The sequence below is a fragment of the Parus major genome, chromosome 3 (genome assembly GCF_001522545.3).
Source record: "Parus major isolate Abel chromosome 3, Parus_major1.1, whole genome shotgun sequence".
NCBI lineage: Eukaryota > Metazoa > Chordata > Aves > Passeriformes > Paridae > Parus > Parus major.
Window position 1 is genome coordinate 23704856 of NC_031770.1, and position 21447 is coordinate 23726302.

General features: G+C 35.4%; 1 protein-coding gene across 1 annotated transcript in view; it reads left to right on the forward strand.

The window, feature by feature from the left end:
• Positions 1 to 21447, forward strand: part of MTA3 (metastasis associated 1 family member 3) — a 128480-nt gene that overhangs the window by 46064 nt on the left and 60969 nt on the right. The window contains exons 6-8 of the mRNA XM_033513323.1: positions 3830 to 3932; positions 13362 to 13461; positions 18069 to 18257. Of these exons, the coding sequence (XP_033369214.1) occupies positions 3830 to 3932; positions 13362 to 13461; positions 18069 to 18257 (392 nt within the window). The remainder of the gene's footprint in view (positions 1 to 3829; positions 3933 to 13361; positions 13462 to 18068; positions 18258 to 21447) is intronic.

The window sequence follows — 21447 nt, forward strand, 5'->3', positions numbered from 1 at the left end:
CACAAGTATAAAACTAAAACACAGAGATGAAGACACTGAATTGACTTCTTATTTATGTGCTAAGCATTAAGAGTATGAGCCTTTACAAATGTCTTCATGTTTATCTGCTTAGGTGTCTGGTGAGTCTGAGGGATTGACACACACACATCAAAACTGTCCAATTTCAGGAGGTTTTATGAATAAATTAATTTGCTTACTAGGAGGAACTCTGTGGTTGAAACTCTTGGTCTGGTGTCTAGTTCTGTCCACAGATAGATCTACTGCCTTATTCTGACTGAAACCCACAGCTAGAGATTTTCTGTTCCATGGAATTAGGGATCCAGCAGCTGGCACCTCTCTTTTGCATATCCTGAAAGCTGGATTCATTCAGAAAGCTGAGCACTGCAGGTGTTTAGCTTGTATGTCTGGATTGAATTGACAGCTGAATTACTTTTTGAGAAGGAGAATAAAAAGGATTTTTGAAAAATGATGCAAATCCTGTAAAATACAAAAATAAGACTTTATACATCAGAAGTGTCTTTAAAATCAGATACCTCATCAACTCTTTGTCATTAAAAGTTGAATTTATATTTTTTCATTGACAACTATATTTAAAATAAAACTTAACTTATAGATTCATATTTCTTAATAGTATATTATATTGCAGTACTGTTATATATTTATTAAATTCAAAGAATTTCAGTCTAAGAAACTGTTTATATTGAAAGTTATTTTCTTTTAGTTGGATACAAGAAGAACATAGAATCATGCTGAATCTGATGTACTCGTTATCTTTAGGGTATTTATCTGCAGGAAGTGAAATCTAAAAGACTATGTAGATCTTTAATTTCTTGTACCTCATTTTAAATACATTTGCTTTACTTTTGTTTTGTAAATTTTTTCTTTTTTTTTTTTTTAGAGGGGCATATCATGCTTTTGTTTATATAAAACAACTAACTGAAATACAAAACTTCTAAACTTTTTTTTTAAAGAAAAATCCTGCTTTTTACTTGAGAAGTAAGGAGTTGAATGATTGATGAAGAGTAAACCAGATGTATTTCTGACCATCTAATAATGTTTTCCAATAAAATTAGTCACCAGGATTAGACTGGCTATAATAAAATTATAAGCAGTGATTAGAATAAATTGGATATACTGGCATGTTATATCTGTTATTCCAAAAAATTGGCTAGCACTTCTCAGAAGCTGTAATTGTAAGTGCTGCTGGTAAGGGAAGGTGACACTTTTGAAACTGAACTTCTCAGATACACTGAAAATGGTGAAAATAAAAAGATTCCCCCATTCCTTTGTGGGCTGGGTTTTGCAATATAATGAATGAATATTATGGCAATTTTATCATCTGTTCAGTCTGAATGTCTTATACTACGGTGTCAAATTGAACAATGTAGAAGATGAATGTTGATGTGCTAACAGAGAAATTGCATCTTAAAGTGGTTTGTTATATTAAAAATCCTATAGGATGTGGTACAGGCATGATCAGCTAGGGATCGGCAGCTCGAGTAAAACACTTTCAGCACAGGCAAAGGAAGTTAACAAAATACTTATTCCTGAAATGAACTTTTCTAAGGTTTCTACAGCGCTACTTGATGCCTCCATGGCTTGGTCTGTTTAGGTTACTTCCCTCTTTATGTGATTATATCCTGCCATGGAAGTGGAAAACAGGGAATTAAGTAGCTTTTTTAAATGCAGCTTGGCAGACTCCATCTATTTTCTAGAAACTCCTGTCTACAATTGTTGCAGTGATAATTAATATTGCAATTGTTATATGTGTTTAGATTATTTTGGCATAGATATTCCATTGCTTGTACCCTATTTATGTCCACTGTCATTACAAAATATTGCTTTGCAATATTTCAGATTCATCTTTGTCAAGAGTTGCAGCAATTTGTAGTAGCAATTGTTCGATTACCTCTAATTGAAGTAAGAATTGTAATATTGCAATTTTTTTATTCTTTTTGCAAACTTGATTCCAAAGAGTGGCATGTTTTGATTGAATATTGGTGCTATGTTTGTATATTTTCTTTTTGTGAGAAGTATAATCTACCTGAGTAATGCTTGATCTCCAGATTGTGATGTCCTCAAATGGTTAACTAACATTAAAGGTATTTAAAAACTATATATTAACAGATTGAAATGAAGTGCTCAGAGAATATTTATAAAATGTAGAACATCACCCACAATGTGTCTGTCACAGATGGAAGAAATGAATGTATTGACAGGTGTGCAATCGATAGAATAAGTTTATAGACCTAAAATCCTTTCCAAGATGCCAGAAATTAGCAGTTTGTCTTCAGTACTGGATGTGAATTAGCTTGAACAGAAGCTGAAGTCCCATTAGGCAGCCAATGCTTTATTGCCTGTGTACTGGAAGAAAGTAATTTACTATGTTTTTCTGAGAATGTGACTGTGAAATTTGTTCTTGAAATATTAGCCAGACAGCATGGTGCAGTTCTAACTTGTGTGTTTGCTAGGGATAAATATATACCACATTTTAATTTCTTTCCAGAATCAATGTACTAGAGAACTCACCATATATGACGTGATTTCAGAGCCAGTGCTTGGTTTGCTTCCAGACTCTTAAGTGTACAGGTTAATTCATGTCTTGATGATACTGTGCGTGTTTAGACTGGCTGTTTTCATTAAGTCATAAGAAATAGCACAGACTAAAATGATCTTCTGTGTGATCAGAGAGATACCTACACAGGCTCGATTTTCAAAGGGAGTGGAATGGCTGTATCTGACAACAGGTTTTCATTCTTGCAGTAGCTTGTGAAAGTCACAGCTGGCAACCAGCTAAACATTAGTGGTTTTCACATGTTTGCTGAGGGAAAGACACACTCCTATTCTAAAACAGCAGGGAAAGGCAACAATTCTGACTTCGCTGCTGCCATCTGTCATGGCTACAAATGTATTTGCTACGTTCCATAGGTAAATCTCCTTGTACTGGTAGCATATGTGGTGCTTCCTTCATCAGCCTCTGAAATATTTCTTATTTTACTGAACAAGTTATTGGTGTAGTAGGCAAGACAAGATCAAGTCTTATGAATGTGAATCCTTGTATCAAATTCACACTTTACTGTTCTTCCATGAAGTACAAATGTCATACTCTTGTAACAATGAATATAAGGCAAAATGAATTTTGGAAACCACCCTCATCGTTTTAGCCATGTCGTGTACACAAATTCTTCTGTTCACATAAATGAAGTTGGGAAATTATAATGTAGTATATGCTAACTTTCTTGTGGTGCAGCCTTATATATTAGTTTGTGAGAGGATAGAACTAGTCGATGTATACAGCAATTTTAATGGTATGATTTATATTAACAGTACAGATAATGTAGTGGCTGAAAAGGTAAAAGATGCTTAAATAGAGTAGACAGCATTTTTGCATAATGATTTATTTTTTTGGGGCATAGAATACAAATTGGGTAGAATTTAATTTCTAAAGCTTGTTAAGTGTAAAATTAATTTTAGTATGGCTTAAATGAAACAGTAACTTTGATATACTAGACAAGCAATTTAAAGAAGCCACTGGCTACTTTGGTTATGGTTTCAACTTTGTAATAACATTTTATTAAGGTTCATTGATATTACACCTTCTAAGAATGTCTCCTTAAATTGAAATGCTGATGTTAAAGGAAGGTATTTATATTGGTGATGCTGCATTATGGAATTTAACTGGATAACTGCTGATGATTGTTAAACACTCCATGTGTGTGCATGTGTATATGTTAAAAATGTACAATGTCTCTTTTAAACATAGTGCAAGAACTACACAAAGGAAAACATTGTGAGTAATAAGTATTTTGTCCCATCTACCTTTTGACAGGAGAATTAGATGACAGAGAACAGGCAAAGCTGGAAGTAAAAGTATGGGATCCAGATAGCCCCCTTACTGACCGTCAGATTGACCAGTTTTTAGTTGTAGCACGGTAAGATTTCAATCCTCTCATAAAAAAAATCCTTTTCCTTTTTCTACTGACTGTTTATTCCCCTGTATCGTGTTACTCATCCTGTTTGCCATTTTGTAAGCCCTTCTCTTTCCCACAGTTAGCTAAAAGAGAAAATCAGACCATGAACCTTTGTATATTTATTGAAGCTGCCAATACAGGAGAGAGGAAAAAAACCCTGAATTTTGGAATATTGCTACATTCCTTGTATTTCAGGTTATACTAGAATTTGATATTTTGAATGTAGATGTCAGTTTGCTTTCCTCTCAGAGTAAATTATTTCAGTGCTAATAATAATTCAGTGTTTTATAACAATAATAATTGTGTTTTACAGTACTTGGAATTTCATGGCTTAAAATAGAAGTTAAGGGTAGAAATAAGGAAAATGCTAAAAATTAGATGGATGCAGAACTTGCCACATATGCATGTAAGCTGAGTAATGTACAGTGCAATTATTTTGGATGAATATTGAAATAAAGTTTTGAAGTAATGTATTTCATTAGCAAAAAAAAAAAGTCAGTTCAATTTTATAAATTAACATGATTATGTAGATTTATGAAGACAATATCAAAGTGCTTTGAATTAATAAACACCTTTAGAAATTATTTCTCTACTTTAAAAAGAAAAAACTCTTCAAATATTTGTAGGTTTCTTACTGAAGGACAATTCAACATTCATAGGATACAGCAGATTTTGCCTTTTCTCTAATTCATACTTAAGAAGGTACTGTTCTAGTGATAACAGAGAACACAGTTCACATATGGATTTTATCCTGAATAAATCCATCTCCTGTATTTTCTGTAAACTGCTTGCAGAGTGTAATCTCAAATCTTCTTAGGCAAATAATCCTTTTACATGGTTTCTAGTTTTTGATTTTTTTTTTCTCCCTTTTGAAAAAAAAAAATTTCAGGAGGAATAAATAAGAAATTGCTCTGTATTTTCCAGCTTATGTGTATGGTGATATGGGATGCTGATTTACTTATTTACAGTTCAGGTGCTGATCTGGGAATGCTGCATCCCTTCTATAAAGTACTACATTTTTTTTCCCTCCTGTCTTTGTTGAATTTTCAAACAACACGGAGGGGTTTAGGTGTTAACAGGTGTTCAGAAAGTCACAGGGTCTGGTAGATGTTCCATAAAAACCAGGAATCTGAACTACTTTTTCACCAGCAATACAATACCTGGAGAAGTATGGCCAGATTTTTGTAGTGTGCCCTAAAGAAATGTCTGCATGAAGGCTCTGAATTTTGGAAGGGTTAATTCATTTCTCTAAAATTCCTCTACTCACTATTTCTCAGTTACTCTGGGGAGCTGAAGTAGTATTCTGTGGAGCCAAAAACGTTCCCAGAGGAGTGTAGCAGTAAGCAGCCTGCTGGGAAGTAACAGAAAATTAAATACGTAAAGAATATGCTTCTCTCTCCCTGTTACTTAAGACATTCTTTGCAATGCTGTGCTCTGACCAAGACTGCATTTTTTTTTAAAGCTGATACATTTCTGTAAAGATGGCTTCTGTTATAGTGGATCATGGCAGATTAATTGTAGCTGTCCAAGGTCTTGTGGTATTTGGATGGCCATCTGTAATCAGGTATTACTCAGGTGCAGCTTTGTGGATGTTCTTGTACAGAACTCCACTCATCTTTGGAAGCTGCTTTTCAGCTGACAGGAATGGTTTCCAAGCTCCTATAGACCTGTATTCACAGGACACACTAAGCAGCTTCTGAGACAGATTTTTATTTCTGGAAAAATGGTTCTGCAATGATTTGGTGGCAGCTTTCAATTCAGTGTGTTGTGTGGGTACAGGATTTATGCTGGGCTATTATACAGGACCATCAAAAGATGCTTGAGTAACAGTGGAGAGCTGGTACTAAGATGTGGTGAACAGTGCTTACAGACAGCTCTGCTGCAGCCTAACTGTGGTTTCACTGGGCACTGGCTGCTGGATTTCCAGTTGGAGTGATTCTTTCTCTGGTTATGTTTAGTTCTGCAAATTTGAAAATATGACAAGAATAAATTTTTCATAAATACTTTCCCAGGTGTGATTTTCGTTAAGTATGTGTATGCTATTGTGTTTGACATTTTAAAAGCATTTTCAAGAGATCCTCTTTAGATGCGGTGTCGAAGGAACTTATTATTCTCATTTTTTTCCCAGTCTGATCTAGTTGAAAGAAGAGTTGCTTTTGTCCTTAAATGCTTTAGCTTTTTCAGTCACACAGGCAGCTTTGTTGTTTTTTAGCAGGTGTTTAAATATTCTTTTTATTTGTGTTGCCTGTTTAAAGTATATTTGTATTTTTACCTTGGACATGTAGCTTTCCCAGTCTCACAAGGTTTGTTTACTGTCTCAGGAGTGAGAAGCCGTTTCCCTAGGTTTGCCTGGTCAGTCTGGGCCTCTCACTAAGTCCTACTATTCAATACTTTCCTGGGTAGAAAGGTAGAAGAATATGCCTATCCTGTGCAGAAATGAGAGGTAACAGTGCCAAAAAAATGGTGAGGATTTGGAATAAAGCAGAAAGATCCACAAGCTTGGCCTCCCCAAGTAGTCTTGCTTGACACACAGATCTTGAAAGTACCTTATTGTTGCTACTGAAGCATAATTTGGGTAAGGACTCTTGCTTGAACTAGCAAAAGCATCTGTTAGGAGGTGCTTGAGGCCTCGCACTAATGTGTTCTGGGTTTGAGTTGTCTTTTGGGTAATGTTTGTGCTGTGACAGGGAAAAGTCCAACAGTGTTTTCTATGGCATTCAAAGAAGATGCAACTGCATCAACCAGTTTTTCTTCTGTCCTATACATTGGCCATGTTTCTTCTGTGTCTACCAGCTTCTAAGGAAAGGAGTTTGAGAAGCTACAACAGCCATTTAGATCTGCCCACATTAACAAATAGTTCAGTACAGCAGAAATGGATTCGTAGAGCTGAAACTCAGCTTGGTGCTACGGGCCTAGTGTCCACACAATTTGGGCAGATTTATCTTTAGTCATGACTCTAATCAGGTCCTGTGGACTAAATATCTATGGGTATGACTGGGTTCTAATAGGAACCCAGTTGGTAGGCCACGTGATACTTTTTGTTGTTGGTTAAAATGCAGTAGATAAAAATGCTGGGGACAGCATTCCTAATTTGAACTGATTTAAATATACCCTGTTTCCTCCAGTCGTCAGTCTCCTATCATTTCTAATATACAAGGAGTACTTAATTTAATTGCCAGATCTTATGTTCTTTTTCTAATTCTGTCCCAAGTTGCACGGTGTTAGGAAATAAAAGCATTCCTATTGTACGTATAACGTAATCGTCCTGTTTTATTTTGGTTTTTCGGAGTCAAAAATTATCCTGCCCAGTCTCAAAAGCAATAGGAGGTGTGGACTGTGGTCTGGACAGACACTGAGAGCTGAAGAAATGACCCCTTTTTTAAATTTTTCTTTATTTTTTAAATTTTCTATCTGCTAATTTGGTCTACAGTTCATTGCATGGCACATTTTGGTAAATTCTAGTTCCATTTATGTGCTTTATGATTCAGTGAAACCATTAAGAACATAGTTCTTTCATGCTGCTTCATCTAACGACATCACCAACGCAGTTTTCAGGAAGGAATATATTTCTAAATGGAGCTATTTTTCAGCATGAATGAAGCTATTTTACAGACATTTGTGGTCCCAGCTTATTTCCAACTAAACCAGAGTTTTGAAGTCTAATTAAAATAGCCTTGAAGCATTGCATCTCTACCTTAAATTTTTTTTTTGCTTTGATTTCTGTGACATTAAAATGTCATTACATACCTCTATCTGACGTATTTCTCTTCATTTGAATGCCTGCTTATTTTTTGATGTAAAATCACAGAAGAATGGAAAATACTTGTTAGTTGTGTTAAATTAGAGCTTGATTCTTCCTGTGTTTGCTCTAGGAGAGTGATTATATTCATTTTCTGTTGGTTACTATGTTAAAAGTGCTCACAGTATGTTGGTGTATTTGGAGATGTTCTATGATTGTTACATTGATTTATCTTACAGCGGGGAAGGGAGCACAATGCAGCTTCAACTGGCAAGGTGTCTTTCATTATACAGAGGAAAATAATGCACTCATTAACTGAGAACCATGAATAAAAACACTTACAGGTGTGATCAAAAAGTAGTGCTCTGTTCTTGTGAAATAATTCACTGTAGTCAGTGGCAGCAGAACAGAGTCCCAAAGCTCATAAATGAAAATAAATACATAAAAGACGTCGGTTTGCAGTCTTCAGTATTAGAATGCTTCTGGATTCTCTGGAGGTGCTGAGAAGTAAAAGGAATTGAAGTTCATTAAAGAGGTAATTAAATTTAATGGCAGAATTGCAACATAAAATTAGGCAGCAAAAGTGGTGAAAAATCTTGATGCTGTTGCTGTGCTCACAAAACTGGATGTTTGCTAGCAAGGTGAATTACAGCATCTAACGGTAGGCAGATGGTTTTGGTAAAAAGGAAAAATACATTCACATCAAGTTTACCAGGTATATCAAAAATTCTGTGTTTCTGCCTGTCTGTCATGCCTGGCTAATATATGTTTATTCCTTTGTGCATTTTGTATTACTGTACTACTTGACCCAAATTAATTTGAAAAGAACTAATTCAGACTTGGAGCTGAATTTTATTTTTTATTCTTTTTATGAGCTTTGATCTGTTGCAGTATAAAGAATAAATTTCCATAGCAGAGTTTTCATGGACCTGCTTTTAGAGGGCTGTGCATCTCCTCCTCTGTGACTGTGAAATTGCAGGATGGTATATGGATGATGCCTTTAATAACATCCGGTGAATTAAACTACTTTTGCCTATCAGAATCTGTTGAATAAGATGCTTCATTTCTATTCATACAACAATGAAAGTAAAGGTTGGCGATATCATACATTTATATATCATGCCACACTTACGCTAACTTTGAGAATCTTTCAGTAAAAGAATAGTGACAGGTGACTTTTCATGTTTATCATGCCATCTCCCTTTGTGCTGTAAATACTTGAAGTGATAATAATGAAGCATAGCACTGTACAGGCAGTTGCTTAGAAATGTAAGGAAAAAGTCTTTTGTAACAGCATCATTTTACTTCAGATATGTTCTGCAGGTCAGATTTTGCAAAATTTGAGTAGTAAAAATCTCAGGTGTATTTTCAGTTTTAAATTAATATCTGGGTGCTTACATATGTCTTAACTGAAGATACATTTTTTTGTTCTTTCCAATATTTTAAGTATCACAACACTCTCTTAAAGAGCAATCAGATACTAATTTGCTGTTTATAAAATTCAGAGCAGTGTACGAGGACTGTTTCTAATTTACAGTGAAGAAGAACACGAGTAAAAAAGAAGAAAAACAAAAATCCTTTCTAATATGTAGAATTCCACCGAATATCACTTTGTCTTCCTCAAAAATACTAGCTCAGAGGTGAGGCATAGGTCTCATTCATTAGTTTGCAAATATTTGCAGAGAACTGTGGATTTGCAGATTCATGTATGCACAGATGTGGTTCACTTCCAACAGCTTTGTCCAGAGTATACCCACTACTGGTCTGGTATCACTGAAACAGATGAGCAGCTTTTTCAAAAAGTGAACAGTTTTGTAATAAACATCCTCAGAGTGAGAAGGATATATGTTTTGGCTGGATTTTCAAGAATACAAGGTAGAAAAATATTGAGAGTTACTTGCCTGCATCCAGAACTTTCTGGATCTGATTTGATGCCGGACCGCTGTTGCTGCTGGGAGAAACAGAGGCTATTTTTATCCTGATGTATAATTGCAGTGGTTCCAGATTTTCTTTGGCAAATAATAGCCCTTTCAGAACTAGTTACTGATGAGCCACCAAATCTTTGGAAGCTTGTTAAGACAGTCTCTTGTGTTTGCTGCTTCTTAATTTCTTTGGCTACCACTGATATTAATCTTATGCAACAATTTGAACAATTATTTCCTTTAATGTTTGAGCTGTAATTTCCTTTAATGACTTGAGCTGTAAGAAATCAATGTATTTTCTGTGCTCAAATTCTAACCTGAAATTTTGCCTAAATGTAGTGTACACAGGCATAGCAACTGCAGTGATCTCTCAAGTGTTTTGGACATAGACCTTGTTGAGTTTTGCTGAATTTGTGGATTTTTTCCATAATTCCTAGATCCTGGCACTGGACTATATCCATTTGTTTTGTTTGTATGGTTGTCAGCTGCAATCTGTTAAAAAGCCTTGAGAGAACCTTCTTGGTTCTGCTCTTTAAGATAATTAAACCAAGGAAAACCTAATTAAGGTAACACTGGATCATTTGGTCTAACCCTTAAAGCTCTTATGGCTGCTTGCTGATGCAAGCTGTGCAGAGAGCGAGTGCCCTGCTGATAATACCAATTGTTTGTCTTGTCCATCTCTCTACCACCAGTGTAATTCACTGTCTGTGTGACTTTTGGCTTTAGCTTATTTTGGAAAATGTAGGGAGTGTTGGTTTCTGTTTGAAGTCTAAGTATTTTAATTACACGTTGAATAATTTACATTAATACACACAGTAGCTTGCTGAGCACATTTTTTTTGCTTCTCAGTTTATTATTGTTATTATTGAATTAAATATAACTTCAGTTAACTATTTACAATTACTCTTCTAGAGTAATAGAATAGTAATAGAATTTTAGAAACTTAACAATAATATTGAAACATTAATATTGAAAGTTTGTTAAGAAAAATACGTGGTTAGGGTGTGACCATTTAGCTTGTGTTGGTTTAATAATGAGTTCTATTTTAGGTAGGTGAAGACAATACTGTGTCTTCTGGAAATGACACTGGTTAGGGTTTTTTTTTATTTATTATTTTTAGTTTTTTATTTTGTTCATTTTTTAAAACAATTCTTTAATGGTAGAATTAGAAGAAAGTCATGCAAGGAAGAATGACAAAGGTAGTTTTTTGACCTTTCCACCGAGATCATATCTGTATTTTTTAACTGAAAAACATAATTAAGGTATTTTAGTGATTTCTATAATTAATATTGAATTTGGATCTGAATTGCATAGCCACGTATACAAAACACTGTATATCACTATTTAGTTTTGAGCCTAGTTATTATTTAACAGGAAAATGTTCTACAGTTATTTGGAAATTCACTGTTTTTCACCAGTTTCTATGGAAAGGAAAACTGGAAGTTAGTTTAATTTCAAGAGAGCCACAGACATGCACACACCTCATACCTCCAGACCTTGTGTCCTGTACCATCCCCACCCCCTGTCCTGTCCCCACTGACACCCCAAATGGTACACTGCCTGCATTTTGTTATGTATTATTCATGTGTTTTGTTCTTATTGTGGTTATCATATTAGTTCCATTATGTTTAATGCTGTTTTTATTATTATCTTTTATTGTTTTTATTATTTTACTTTGTCCTTATGTGTTTTATTTATTATTAATTTGTTTTTCACTCATATATTCCTAACTGCCACACAGCATTCTTCTGATGGTTGCAATCTTCTCCTACTCAGTACAGTACTGGAAGTAATGTCCACTGGTGCATCAGTTCTTACCTCTCTATCACTAATTCAGAAGAAACCTAGCTTTATATTATCTCTAAATTTTGGCTTTACATTCTGAGCAACAAAATGCTCTTGAGCTCTGAAGTCAGTCTCCAAAGTTTGATCTGGCAGGGAGTGACTGTGAGAATGTTCTTTGTAGTGTTCATAGCATAGTCAGACTTTGTTTTACAAATGTGTTCAAAAGAAAATAATTTTAATTATGCAAAAGGAAGATAAGCTAGCAGGTAGCAGCAGAGGGGAAATGCAGTCATGCTACATTCACTGGTTTGAGCAGTAGGGACAGAAGGATCCCAGGAAAGACAGCTTAGCTACAACCCTGATCAATGCCAACATCTTGAAAGGGGTTAACAGAGTGTCAGGAAATGTGTTCGTAATAGAGCCTTATTCTTCGGAGTGATTTGTGGGCAAATACTATTTTATGTACTACCAAGCTTTAAAACAAAAAACAAAACAAAAAATAAAATAAAAGAAAATGTGTGTGTGTGTGTTCTCATCTCATCCACAGAGGGGGCAAAGGTTGTGGAAAAACATTTGAATATCAGTAATTCCACAGCCTTTAGAAATCTAAAGCAGTTAATACCAGGAGTCTGAATCACTGCTGTTGAGTCTTAACTTGTAAGACTGTGGCAGCAAGTACTGAAACAGGCATTCTGTAATAAATTTTTTGAGACTCAAGATAAAATTGCAGTAACGTACTATATTATCAGTTTCTCCATGATCATTTATAACTTCAGTGAGTTTAAGTCTTGGCACACATTGTTTTATAAATACCAGATTTATTTGCTACAGCAATGTCAGTCAGTGGCATTCACAATTGGTATAATTCTGCACTTGTAAGTTATGTGGGGTGTAATTGCTGGGTGAGGCTTGAGTCCCTATGCCAGAGGATCTCACTGTGTTACATCTGTTACATAGCTGGCTCTTTGAACTTAGAAGGGCTTATATCATAACTGCAACAAGTGAGTTTTTTCTGATAGCAATGTGACACAATGCACTTCATGGGTCATTATACAAATCCAGGTACTGGAGAAACCACTGACCTGTTTATTGATAATTATGTTTCACTCCATCTTTGCTCATTTCCTGTATGATATGCTGGGCCCAGTCAAATTCTCTATGCACCTTTTCCTTCACTGTGCATGATACACAGATATACTTCCAAGAAATGTTTACTGCTCTCCCAAGAAATTTTTACAGTTTAGAACAGTCTAATAGATGCCATGTTCAATTCATCAAAAAAAGTGGAAAATAATGTAAATTTTTAGCAAAAATATGTCCATTTCAATAATGGAATGCTTTAATTAAGTAGGTTGAGAGGTCCATTTGTTTCATTATTGCTTTAAACCTGTGACACCACCAGGATTTGAGGGGTACCTTAGCCTAAGCTAATATGATAATATTTTTTTGGCTCACTAATGGAAGTAGTAGGCACCTACTACTGAAGTAAATAAAATATTTTTAATTTCCTCACGGGGACATGGTGAACCCCCTTTTTAATCTGAATTATAATTTTTGAGCACTATTATAGCATTGTAATGTTAGAAATAATAGTCCTGATTGTAAACACCAAACTGTGGAGAACCTTTGACTTCATAATTAATTGAAAAATTGATACATCAAGAGGCTGGTACATGAGAATTGATACATGCTGAGTATCTTTTGTTTCTGAGCTGCTGTTCTTATATGTACATCGTTACTTTTGGGGGCAGAAGGTCAGAGTTTTTGCTGCAGTGTTTAGTGATTTGTCTTTATCAAGTTGTTGTTAGAAAAGATCTGAAATCTCAACAGTAACAGTATGTGACTTCCATGTGTAAAAGGATGCTTTTATAGATATGACACAGTCTGATATAAGAGATGACATCTTTCTGTGTATTTACTGTTCCTCCTGTTCCTCTGTTGCAGTGCGGTTGGCACGTTTGCTCGAGCCTTGGACTGCAGTAGTTCTGTCAGGCAACCCAGTTTACATATGAGTGCTGCTGCTGCTTCCCGAGACATCACACTGGTAGGTGGCTTCTAAAACATCCTACAACTTCTATCTCCATGAATTCAACACTATCTGGTACTCCAAAGTCCCAGTTTTCTTCCTGTTGTCCTTTAGATACCTGCATGCAAGATGTGTGGGTGTGTGTGTTAGAAAATCTGTCCATTTTCCCTTCTCATTGCTGCCCTTGTAGTCACACTTGGCTTTAGTTGAGGATCACCCACAGCTGTGGATACCCACAGCAGAGTGGCAGAATGAGTAATACATATTGTATAGGCATTATTCAGAGCATTAAAGTATGTGGTAATAAAGCTGATTGAAAATTGTGTGGATAATACTTTGTACTTACTGCATGTATATGCCATCAAATTTTCTAATGGATAAGCAATATGACTTTGTAAGCATATTTTTAAAGAACATTTAAACTAGCATATTCCTACTGTTTCCTTAGTATGCTGTTCACTCTTAATGTAAGCACCTGCATCTCTTAGAGAAAGTGAAAAATACATTGATCCCAGGTTTGTTCCTCTATAGTCGTGTGAGATGAGAAGCTGTGCTACAGTAAATAAAGTATGCCAGGACCATTATGTGAGACCAAAAATATTACTGTTTCATAGAACCAAGTTTGACTTAGATTTCCAAAGACATCAACTGTTGCTTTACTATTTTAGGTATTTTTGTACCAAAACACTGATGTGTAGTTTAGGCTAAGGAAGACCTGCTCTTCACTAGATACTGGAGTATTAGAATTAGAGGAAATTCAATAAAACTAACAGATTAGTTTAAAATAGTTTAGGCGCTGACTTACAAAGTGAATAGAGAGCCCCTAGAACTTACTTGCACAAAATTTTGTGGGAACTGGCAGTATCAGCAGGTTAAAAAAATGGTTAGAAAAATTATCTAGCCATATAGGCCATAAATTAGTAGTGAGGAGAAAAGGGAAATATGTACTTTCTAAATATCCTAATTCTTAAGCTTTGTAGATGCTATTCAATGAAATGGGAATTGACCTCAGACTGTGATTAGTTTTACCTGAATATTTCAGCTAGTATTTCTTGGTGCTGCTGTAAGAGACACTATGCATAGTTACGTGATTGCTCTGATTCAGTGGGACAAATCTTGTATTCCAGATAAAATAAATTTTTTATTATGATGAGAAAAATATTTAATTTATAACCTTTTGCAGTGTACTCAAAGGCTATTGAACAGGACCCTGATTTCATCTGGACTATGATAGCATCATAAAGGCAGGAGTAAAATGCAGTGTTTCCAGTAATACTCAAAATGAATCTTTTGTTTCACAGTTGCTACTATGGTTTTTACAAACACAATTCTGTTAGCATTAAGTTCTTTTTTTAGTTCATCAAAATAGTTCTTTAACATTTTTCATTTTATTAATGTTTTGTTGGATTGAGAATTTCTAATAAATTTCACATATTACATATCCCTTCTTTATTTGCATACCGTATTCAGTGATTAATAGAGTGGATTTATCCTTATGGCAATTTCACATTTAAAAGTACATGTGCAATCTGCTAATAAAGGGGTACTTTGTTTGAGTGCCATGTTAATGTTTCTCCATTGCAAATGATCCATTAAGTTCCATTACACTTAATGAAAGGCATATCTTATAATGAGGCATCAGAGGAACCACCCTAGAGTTAATTATTGTGTCTGTCTCTTCTCATTTTCCTACCCCCTCAGCTTTCTAAAACCCTACTTTTTTGCTTTTTGGCAGTATACTTCCTTCTAAGTTAAGAAAAGACATATTTGTCATTATAATAGTAACTTTTTAGACATTTCCATGTTAATTGGGAGCATATTTTCAGCAGCAGTTAAAGTTAGTAGAGAGATTTGCAGAACTTGTGATGTGTCTCATTTATACTTTGGATATAGGTGCATAACACTAAGAAAATGATACCATCTATCTTCTTAATGCAAGGCAGATAAGCCTTGCACCTGAGGTGCTATTAATGGGATTTCAGTACACCACACCTGTGGCTTTCCTGTATTCTTAATTAAGTTTTAATCCTAATTAGTTTTAATCACAGATAACTGCAAACAGACTGATATTAAAAAAAAAAAGAAAAAGCTTGGATTATAATAATGGATAAATTCAGGGTTGATGTACACATTTCTTGCAGATGAATAACAACTGAGAGGCTGCTTGCAGGCTTCTTTATTTTGAAAACATATGGAAGATAATGAGACAAGATAGGAAACCCCCTGCTTTTAGACAACCCTAGTAAAGACAACAAACAATGTATGTTTACCTTCTTAGATGATAATAAATGTGCTTCTCTTGCAGTGGTAAAGACTTGTATGAGAATCAGCTAAAAGTTGTGTTTCTGGTCTTCTCGAAGGCAGAGTAGTTTTATTTTATAATGAAAATTGGTTTCTAAGAAGAGAAAGACTGGGAAGACCTTCTGTTTCAGAAGTATTTCTTAGTGCATATCCTGACCATGAGAGCCATTTAAAGCAAAGCAGGTTGTTGGAATCACTTGGTCCTTGTGGTGGGCTTGTTTAGAAGAGCTTATGTGACTTTACTGTAGGGACCTAAATCAGATACTGGATGTCTTTTCAAAATGAAAAGTATGAACAGTCTTTTCCTTTGTATATTGAATGGTGTCTTTTTAATGATTTTATTAGACTTCCATATATGTGTCTCCTAAGATAAACATGATTAAAATATGATTGAATTGGAGAATCCACACTCGGTTTCCACTTTGAGTGCTTTGTTGGAGGCAGTTCAGTCTGAAATTGCAGCTAGTCTGGGAGCTGTGTTGTGTAGCTGGTTGCAGGATGCTCTTTCTTCCAGTTCCATACAGCCCTTCCTTAGCTTTTGGTGGAAAGTTTCTTCCTCTGCCTGCTTATATTTGGACTTGAAGTTGCCACTTATCGTCATGGCTAGTAATTTTTCTCTGACGGGCCCCCATGTCTGTGCTGGACAGCATGCTCTGGGCAAGAGTTTGTAGGGAAGGGTGGAAATTTGATGCAGGTCAGGGCTGACAAACCTGTAGAAGGCAGAGTGGTTATCAAAGAATTTGTCAGTGGTCTTGTGTCACAGGACAGCTCAGCAAAGACAGCACTCACCCACTGAGTTCATAATGAATCTTTTCTTTAGTAATATTAAAAAAAGCATTATGGAGTTAGATGTTATTATAGATGAAAAATGAACATAAAGCAAGAGCAAGAGTCTGATGTATTGACTTCTCTTGTCATTTTTATGAAGGTTGGTAACAGTGAATAGATTCGGCATCTGCTTGAAAGATGCCCTGTGTATACTGCTTTTCTATGAGGGCTGCAATTTAAACAAAGATTTAAACCTCAGCAACACATCTACTGTAGGAGTTCAGTCTTTAGACCTGGTTTACTCATTGCCTGAATGGTAAATAATAAATCAGTGATTTCATTGTACATCTCTAATATGAAGCTGGTGGATTTTAGGCATTATGTTACATATTTTCATATTAGAATACTTGATTTTAATAATGCCTTTTCTCCAGGCTGGTGAATTTGATTGAACCATTGCAGGATAATAGTGACATTGCTTCTTGAAGACAAAACAGTTACAGAATCTGGTGCTTGATAGCACTCAAAGACTTAAAATAAACACTGGAGAAAGACAATAGTCATTGATAGAAGATGGCAAAAAGCAAGAGAAATCCATTATTTGCAGTAGTTTTGTATGCAGAAGCTCAGCTGGAATTGCTGTATTGACACAATGCAGGAGTTTTCCTTCCTTGCAAGGTTTTTTCATAGCTGGGTTTGTGGCCTTGTGAGAGTTTGCACGCTACACTTGGAGCTCAGCACTGTGATGGGACACATTGGAAGGAGACTGATACAGAGTCACAAACATTAATACACTTATAACTCTGATGCCTCCTTCAGCACAGCCAGTTGGATTGTGCTGATGGGGTCTTTGGGGACGCTGAGTCAGAAATGCTTCTTGTGTGCTGCTCATTTTCCTGACAGGTGGATTTGTTAACTTTTCATATTCCCCATCATTGGTTAGCAATTGGGAGCATTCATTGTTACCTACAGTGGGAAGATTGTTCTAATTGTTTTTTTGTTTTTCTTTTTTATAATAACAGAAAGGGAATCAGCCAAAGAAACCTTATTTAGCAGTCTGTGATAACAGTGTTTAGCAAGAGACAAAAATCTTGCTGTTCTTTCAGTATGATGATAATGAAAACAATAAATGTCTTCCTTTGCCAGCACTGAGGATATTGAGCTCATAGATGTCTGAGCAGCTGTTTAGTTACTATTTAGAGCTTCTATTAATTGAAAATGGCCCCACAGTCAATTTATGCCACTGTCTTTATTGGGTTTCTTGGAACCAATTTCTACCAACAAGAGATTCTTTAGAAATTTTGCTAGTACTAATAAACTAATGTTGTTTTTGGTAAACATTTTATCAAGGTATTTCCTTTCCCAGATTAAGTAATAAACCATTTATTTTCCTCATATTCCGTAGCAGAAAGCTATGATATCAAGATAGATTCTAAATTTAGCATTAATTGAGGCTCCTTGCTTGGTTTATGGAGAATAATATATTGAATTTGCATTAACTGAGATGGACTACTGTGTATTTAAACACATCTTTATTCTCTCCTTGTCCCTGCCAGTTTCACGCAATGGACACACTGCATAAACACAACTATGATCTGAGCAGTGCCATCAGTGTTCTAGTGCCACTGGGAGGGCCTGTCTTGTGTAGAGATGAAATGGAAGAGTGGTCAGCATCAGAAGCTAGTTTATTTGAAGAGGCTTTGGAAAAGTATGGCAAGGACTTCAATGACATTCGACAGGACTTTGTAAGTATGAAAGTAGTACCCTTTCCTGTAGCTATGTTTTGCCATGGCTGAGCATAGCTGCTTTCTGTAGGTATGGAAGGTTGAGCTAGGGGAGAAATCTGTGTAGCTGATACATGTGATTAACATATCTATACATTTTATTTGGCTGAAAGTCAATATCCTTTCTTGTTCAATGCTACTGTTTGGAAAGATGGTGACAGAAGAGAATCTGTTTAATGGTTTAATATCAGATAGGACGTCTCATGCTAAGATGTTCTGATAAGGATTTGTACAAGGATCTAACAAGCATCTGAAAAAGGGCCAGGAACTTTGCAGAGTGTTTCCACAATTTCCAGTGAAATTCATTAGCAGCTACATGACTGACTCCCCTGGGTGTTTTTGGAAAGCTGGGGTTTCCTGCTATGGTTAGCAGATAGAAATTTGTATTCAGATAGCTTTTAAAATGTACTCCAGGGAGTTGTTTTGACATATTAGATGTTTTGGCAGTTCTGAAAAGTAAAAGAAATGTTTTCCAATATGTTCTAACTACAATAATTTTGTACTGAAGTATCAGACTATAGGGCAGTAAACCTTTAATTTGCTAATTCTAACACAGAGTAATGAAATTAAATGGATTCTAACACTGATTGCTGGAATTGCTAGTAATTTGCTGCAATTTTTTTTTTTTTGCATTTTATGGAGAGCCTTTTTCTTTCAAGGAAAAATATTTCCTCCGTTGTACCATGTTCAAGTTGGGCTTCATGAAAAAGTTAAGATTTGAACCAAAGGAATTCCATTATTTATGACTGAAGTAATTTTCACATTAATCTCATTCTGCTTGACTCTGAGAGCTCAGATTATTTTGCTTTCTTTGCAGAAGTTTCCTCCCCCCTCCTCCTTTGTGAGGGGGAAAAAAGGTACTCTGTGGTAAATGTACAAGTCCTTCCAAGATAGAGTGCAGGACAGTGGGAGGAGGCTTGGCAATGAGCTGAGCTGTCTTTCCTTCATTTTCACAGATTTGAAATGGAACAGGTAATTGAATGAAGGTGGGAAGGGAAGGCTATTGTTTTTCTAAAGAACTGACATTTTAATAGGTGTATTATATCTGCATGCTTAATTTTGAGATTCCTAAGGGAGAAAATGTTCACTGTATTCATGACATAAGGTTGAAAGTTTCATCCTGGCTCAAATGGCTCTTTTAAGTTCAAGAAAATATTATTGAAAAATAATATTTATAAATTTTTTAGAACAGAAATCTTAATGTAAACTACATTCCTCATTATTTCTTATAGAGACAAGTGGTTTTCATTTGTAATTGTGCAATAGTTCAGGAGCTATGTCTTCTAATTAAATGGTTCCTAATATATAATATTTGTCTTTTGAAAATGCCTTAAGCATATAACATGTTTTATTGGTTGTTTACAAGTTATGTCCTAACACAATTTGTGAGCAAGTATGCAGAAGCCTTGTGTCTGGTATTTATGTAGTATTTTTATTTTCTCTGTAATTTCTGTTTTATCTACTACTACATTAAAGAGATGCAGTGTAGTAACATGTTGCAAGAATTGCTTCTGCATTTATAATATTCAAATTATAGATACTTGAATGACTTTTCTAGAAGCTGTTTATAGTATTCAATACTCTGATAAAATTTTTGTCCTGATGCCCTCCCTCTTTCACTAAATCTTCCTTCTCAAAATGCAGCTTTTTTCCCCTGGTCTCCTCCCAAAGCATGAGACATACACAGATCTGGTGATAGAATTGTGTAGCCTACTGAGGGCACCTTAACTATGACTCAGAGTGCAGCGCAAATGGATGTGGGACACTAATTAATTATAGCTTAATTTAGTTAAATTATCAGGGATATTATCTATTCTTAGTTGCTTTTTCTTTTAATCTTTGGAAAAGTGTAATTTTAAAAACATCCTTAGAAGAAGATCTTTTTTATATCTCAGTTTATATGATACTAAGAACAGCGCACGGTCTTTATTTAATTCTATGTAATTTGAAATCTTTCAATTATGTTAGTCATTGTGTAGTCTTGGGATATCTTAATTTCTGTAGTGTAAAATTTATGTGTTCTCACTTCCTATGTAGCATTCTAAAAGTGCAGGGATTTGAAAACAAACATTTGCTTTTTAAGTAATCATGGAAAATAGTCCTTCGAGATTTAGCTCACGGATATTTGAAAAGTTTCTGCAAGGTGAGGTAGGTATAAATATGTAGCACGTAAGCAGTGATTTTCCACAGTAATACTTTTACCTGTTATCTGAGCCACTGATAAGTTTACCTATTGATAAATATCTAAGTACTCTTAGATGTGTTGTAAGAGCAAGGGCAAAGAAGATAATGAGCTGATAGTACGTGTGAACTTCAGGTTCAGGTCTCCACATAGGAACTAATGATAAAATCCAAGTCTGCAGTGCCTGAGGTTAAGCTCCAACCTCAGCAGTCACACAGTGGTGCCACACAGGACAGGCAAGAAAGTCAGGCTGTGTGGCAGAAAGGGGTTGGTAGCAGTCTCCTGAAGCAGCAGGGTGATGTAGTACCTGCCTGAGTCATTACACCCTAGAGGAGCTGCCTTTTCTGAGTCGGCCCAGATTTGCAGGGCACAGCAGCTGCAATTGCAGCCCTTACATGACAGTTCTGTAAAGGGCAGATTCATTTACTTTTCCAGCAGTTACTGTGAACTGCCACTGTTTGATGTTCAAAGTGCAGCTCAAGTATTAAGCTTCAGACACTAAATATTAGTAAACAAGATTGTTATAAATTAAATGGTGTAAGTACCTTTTTTTTCCATAGATAGGAAATGCTCATTTGTAATCAAGTTACCAATCTAGCTTTTGAATAATAATTTTCTTCAGCTGTTGACTCACTGATTCTTGTAGAAGAGGTTCTTGTATCTTTAAGACTCTGTGTGAATCCTAATCAAGCTAAACTTTATAAGCTCATCCAATTTACTTGATGTGCTTGAATTATTTCACATCCCAGAGTGGAAGAATGGATATTTTATGTTCTCCAAATGCAACTATTTTCCTAACAATAAGACAAAGATGTTATACTCGTTAATTCTTAGTTTTTCTTTATTAACTGTTTTCACAAAATTTTAACTATTACATCTCAGATATGTCAGGAAAGGCCTTGATAATCAAGAATGGGAACTGTTTATAGAAAGCAGGAGCAACTGTTTTCCAGCTTTAGAAAATTATGA